The sequence below is a fragment of the Ipomoea nil genome, unplaced genomic scaffold (assembly GCF_001879475.1).
Source record: "Ipomoea nil cultivar Tokyo-kokei standard unplaced genomic scaffold, Asagao_1.1 scaffold2957, whole genome shotgun sequence".
In the NCBI taxonomy this organism is placed as follows: domain Eukaryota; kingdom Viridiplantae; phylum Streptophyta; class Magnoliopsida; order Solanales; family Convolvulaceae; genus Ipomoea; species Ipomoea nil.
Window position 1 is genome coordinate 1,849,326 of NW_017619385.1, and position 3,177 is coordinate 1,852,502.

General features: G+C 40.5%; 1 protein-coding gene across 3 annotated transcripts; it reads left to right on the forward strand.

Annotated features, from left to right (window-relative positions):
• Positions 1 to 272: 272 nt before the first annotated feature.
• On the forward strand, positions 273 to 2,962 carry LOC109162598 (pentatricopeptide repeat-containing protein At3g47530-like). 3 transcript variants are annotated; one of them, XM_019311275.1, is made up of 2 exons: positions 273 to 2,429; positions 2,892 to 2,962. In XM_019311275.1, exon 1 carries the CDS (start codon positions 354 to 356, stop codon positions 2,283 to 2,285), a length of 1,932 nt encoding a protein of 643 aa, XP_019166820.1. In that variant the 5' UTR covers positions 273 to 353; the 3' UTR covers positions 2,286 to 2,429; positions 2,892 to 2,962. The 3 variants fall into 3 exon arrangements, with proteins under 3 accessions (XP_019166820.1, XP_019166821.1, XP_019166819.1); XM_019311276.1 differs by having other exon boundaries at positions 2,888 to 2,904; XM_019311274.1 differs by lacking the exon at positions 2,892 to 2,962 and adding an exon at positions 2,525 to 2,815.
• The last annotated feature ends 215 nt before the right edge of the window (positions 2,963 to 3,177 follow it).

The following is a 3,177-nucleotide window of genomic DNA, read 5'->3' on the forward strand; positions in this document are numbered from 1 at the left end:
ATCAGAAGCTTTGTAGCTCTTCTCGAATTGCCGAAGAGCACCATGAATCAAGAGCTGGGTGTTGCTGGTTGCCGGCAACCATTAAAGAAAAAAAAAAAAAAAACAAACAAACAAACATAAGGCAAGTGGGACTTGCGTTTTTTATTTGGCCAATTCTGACATCAAACGCATCTCCCAAATGTGCTTTTTATATTTTTGTCTAACTTTTAGCAAAGTCACATTTTAAGAAATGTATACTTCTATCTTCACATTTCAGTCATTTTCCCGAAGAATCAGCATATGCAATTGAAAGAAGGAGAGGGAATGAATCAACCTAGACTGAGCGAGCGAGCTGCCTCCCTCTACAATTCCTAATGATTTGCAGTTTTTCGCCATCTCTGATTTCTTACGCAGCAATGATGAAGTCAATCCGTTCTCACTCTTCTCTTCGTGAGAAAATCAACCCTTCATCTCTTCCTCGCTTAACCTTAGCAGTAACAACGCAACTTCAGGACCACCATCGCTCGCTGTCTCCTCCTTCTTCGCCATCTTCGTCGACAAGCCTCGGCTCCTCAAATGAAGAAATCGTTATTTCACTGGTGAAATCGAGTACCCAACGTTGCCATCTTCTCCAAATCCATGCCTACCTCCTGCGCACTTGTCTCCTTCGTAACCACCTGGTTTTCTCGGCTTTCTTGTCCCGCCTCTCGCTCCCGCCGTTTCAGGATTTGGGTTATGCCCGGAGAGTGTTCGATGAATTGCCAAGGCGCAATGTGTCATCTTACAACACTATGATCAGGGCTTATGCAATGGGAAATTTAGCGGAAGAAGGTTTGGAGCTGTATCGAGAAATGCTTTCTTTGGGTATTTGTCCTGTCTCTTCGTCATTGTCGTTTGTAATTAAATGTATTGTAAAGATTGGGTGTTTGTTTGGAGGGATGCAGGTTCACGCTCAGGCTCTGAGAGATGGGCATCAATCTGATAGTTTATTGCTCACTGGGTTGATGGACTTTTACTCGTATTGTAAGAAGTACGGTGACGCCTGCAAAGTGTTTGATGAAATTCCTGTGAAAGACACTGTTGCTTGGAACACATTGATTACTTGCTACATGAAAAATCGCCGCCGTCGTGATGCCTTGGGTGTGTTTGATATGATGCAGAGTTCTAATGGTTGCCAGCCAGATGATGTTACTTGTCTGCTGGTACTTCAGGGTTGTGCACAGCTAAACACATTGGAGTTTGGGGAAAGAGTTCATCAATATATCGTAGAACATGCTTATGGGGATGCAATGAATGTTTCTAATATGCTTATAACAATGTATTCGCGTTGTGGGTGTGTGGAGAAGGCCTACGAGGTGTTTCGAAACATGCCTAGGAAAGATGTTGTGTCTTGGAGTGCCATGGTTTCGGGTTTGGCAAGTAATGGCTATGGTAGAGATGCTATTGAGGCTTTTAAACAGATGCAGAGAGCAGGCGTGGCGCCAGATGATCAGACTTTCACGGGGGTTCTCTCTGCTTGCAGTCACTCTGGCCTTTTGGACGAGGGGCGCATGTTGTTTGATAGAATGAGCAGGGAATTTAGGATTTTGCCTAATGTTCATCACTATGGGTGTATGGTTGATCTCATGGGCCGTGCCGGTCTACTTGAAGAGGCGTATGAGTTTGTAGAGTCGATGAGAGTCAAGCCGGATGCAACAATCTGGAGGACACTTCTGGGAGCTTGTAGAATTCATCGCAACCCTGCCCTCGGTGAACGAGTTGTTGAACATCTGATTGAGCTCAAGGCACAAGAAGCCGGAGATTATGTGCTATTATTGAATATGTATTCTTCAGTGGGTGATTGGGAGAAGGTAGTGAACTTGAGGAAATTGATGAAAGAAAATGGAATCCATACAACCCCGGCTTGCAGTACCATTGAAATGAAGGGCGAAATACATGAATTCATTGCGGACGATGTTTCACATCCTAGGATGACCGAGGTTTATGAAATGCTGGACGAGATTAATAGGCAACTTAAAATTGCAGGATATGTCGCTGAAATAACATCAGAGCTGCACAACACGGAGGTGGAAGAAAAGAGGTTTACATTGTCTTATCACAGCGAGAAGTTGGCAATAGCTTTTGGTGTTCTCTCAACTCCACCCGGCACAACAATTAGAGTTGCTAAAGACCTCCGGATTTGCGTTGACTGCCACAACTTTGCCAAGATTTTGTCTGGGGTCTACAACAGGGCAGTAGTTATTAGAGATCGCACCCGCTTTCACCATTTTAGAGGAGGACGCTGCTCTTGCAATGACTATTGGTAATCTAAAATAGTTCTTCAACACATGATTGCACACATAGGATGCCCAGAAACTCAGAATGAGCGTATGGAACAACAAAGTTTTAAGAATTTCCCTTCTGGAAAGTTACGGGCAATGTCATCAAATTGTTGTGGCAGCCAGAAGAAGGTATGCATTTTAACTGATTTAGCTTTCGAGATTTTAAATTGTCTCTTGACTATTGGTAGATGAAGAGGATAACTTAAACAACTTTCAACTATCAGGGAAATCAATACTATAGAGGATATTTTTACAGAAGAAATATAGAATAAGGAAATCTGATTGGTTAGGATCTCTTGCATAGTGAAGTTGAGATGGAAGTTGATGTAGTTTGTCACTGGATTAGAGGAATGGAAACTGCATTCTGTAATGTAAGATACTCTGATGGAGAATTGAACTTGTTGGAGCAATGGTTCAGCTATTAGGTATTACCATGGTGTTTGCTTCTTGGTGTCCTATGGCGAGTGTAACCCAATTCTAAAATTAAAATTCAATTTTAATTTCTAATTTTTATACACTTAGCTTAGGATTTTAGGTCTTTCTTTCTCAATTGTCGCTTATGACTTTCCGTCTTTTTATTGTTCAAGTCAGATTTGTTCTTCACGGCGTCACAATCACAAGTTCAACATTGCGTTGAAGATGAATGAAAAGTTATAATTTAAATTTGTCTGAATTTTAAATTTTAAATTTGTATTTTTAAAAAAAAAAATGGATATTTGGTTGTCGTTTTAATAGAATGCTTGAAAATTTGTAATTTTGATTTTTGAATGCTTGAAATTTTATATTATAATTTATTTTATTTTTTTTGGGAAATAATTTATTTTTTTTTAAACTTAAAATCTAACATCCTATCCGGCAAATTATATCGTGCACTGTG